The sequence below is a fragment of the Nicotiana tabacum genome, chromosome 10 (genome assembly GCF_000715075.1).
Source record: "Nicotiana tabacum cultivar K326 chromosome 10, ASM71507v2, whole genome shotgun sequence".
NCBI lineage: Eukaryota > Viridiplantae > Streptophyta > Magnoliopsida > Solanales > Solanaceae > Nicotiana > Nicotiana tabacum.
In genome coordinates this window covers 142161648-142163176 of record NC_134089.1, presented here as the reverse complement: position 1 = coordinate 142163176, position 1529 = coordinate 142161648, and the positions used below count along the sequence as shown (strand labels likewise).

Sequence of the window (1529 nt, the reverse complement as noted above, 5' to 3'; positions counted from 1 at the left end):
GTAAAAACCCGTTAACGGATAACCGGACTAAGCGGGTTTTGGTGCACCGGTTTCCCAAAATATTCGTCTAAAATCCGCTCCCCGCCCAACCCGTTTCAGTCCGCCCCAAACACTACAGTACCGGACTAAACCGGATTGTGAACGGGCCAGCCCGGCCTGATTAACTGGTGTACTTTTTCCTCGCTAGAAAAAAAATAAGTTTGTAAAATTTAAGAAACTAAAAGTGCAAACTAATACTCCTACTACATCTTTATATCAGTATTTAAATATTTTACTCGAAATTGATACTTACCGATACTCATAACTAGATTATTATGTTCACCTATTGAAGATCAATTATGCAGATATAAGCCGGCTTTTAGCTTGATTTTCGTAATAGTGATGTCAAGTTAGTTTGCGCGTAGTTATCAGAAATTTGCTACCTTCCATTAAAGAGAAATATTTTATGTTTTTAGTCGCTTCAAAAAATAATAGTTGATAAAATATATATTTTTTAAATATATTTGTATCATGTACCTATAATATACATATTTTCAATACCTTGTGAGTAACTAATACAATTAGTTTTGATTGATTGACCAATTTCGTATTTTGACCCGTTATAGGCACATTGTTGGATTTGGCTACTTCTTTAAAAGCATATATGTCAAACGGAAAATAAAAAGGGAAATTGAAACCTGAAGCAGAAAATTCCAAATGAAATTACAAAGAATTTGTATATTCGGGTCAGAAATCAGAAACCCAATTCTTGTTTCCAGCTTTTCAATAACATTTTCCTTTCCAAAATTCAGCATAAACAAGACATATAAGAATCAAAGAAAGAAAAAGTAAGTTACACAAATGAAGCTTCAAATGATGTCCCTTTCGAGTCTCAAATGGAACATCAGATATCAAATCACCTTGTTGGATTAGTCTTGAATTCCTGTTGCAAAGCTAATTCAAGCAAATCTTCAGATTCTTCCATTAATTCAGGACTCAATCTGAACATAAGCACACAAAATTCCATCTGATCAAGAACACCATCCCCGTTCAAATCACCTTCTCTTAACATACTCAGCAGCTCATCATCTCTTAAATTTTGTAGCCCAAGAATTGCTGAGTTTTTCTTCAAACTCTCAAAAGTAATAACCCCTTTTTCTCTATCCATTAATAGCTGAAACCCATTACATAACTCTCTTATTAAACCATCCCCACCTAGCTTATTTGCCATCATTGGTAACATATCTTGAAAATCATTGGTTTTTGTACCAGCCATTATTTTCTTAAAATAAAAAAACTCTCTTTTTTCGTAGGAAGAGGGAGATTATTGATTGATGATTCTTGATTTTGGGGAACAATATGGTAGGACTAATATAAGGGGGGAAATAAAGGGGTTCTAGGAAAGAGGAAGAATTGGGGGAGGGGGAGGGGGGGTGGGGGGGTTCAGCTAAGGATGACAACCAAATCACAGAGATTTTAATTACTGGTCGGCTTTGGTTCTTGCACACTGCAATTGCCTCTCTGTTTCTAAGAAGCTTGTCAGCCTGTCA

The 1529-nt window shown here is 35.4% G+C and overlaps 1 protein-coding gene across 1 annotated transcript; it reads right to left on the bottom strand.

Annotated features, from left to right (window-relative positions):
* Positions 1 to 895: 895 nt before the first annotated feature.
* On the bottom strand, positions 896 to 1255 carry LOC107784779 (calcium-binding protein KRP1-like). The gene has a single exon (XM_016605960.2). It carries the CDS (start codon positions 1253 to 1255, stop codon positions 896 to 898), a length of 360 nt encoding a protein of 119 aa, XP_016461446.1.
* Positions 1256 to 1529: the final 274 nt, after the last annotated feature.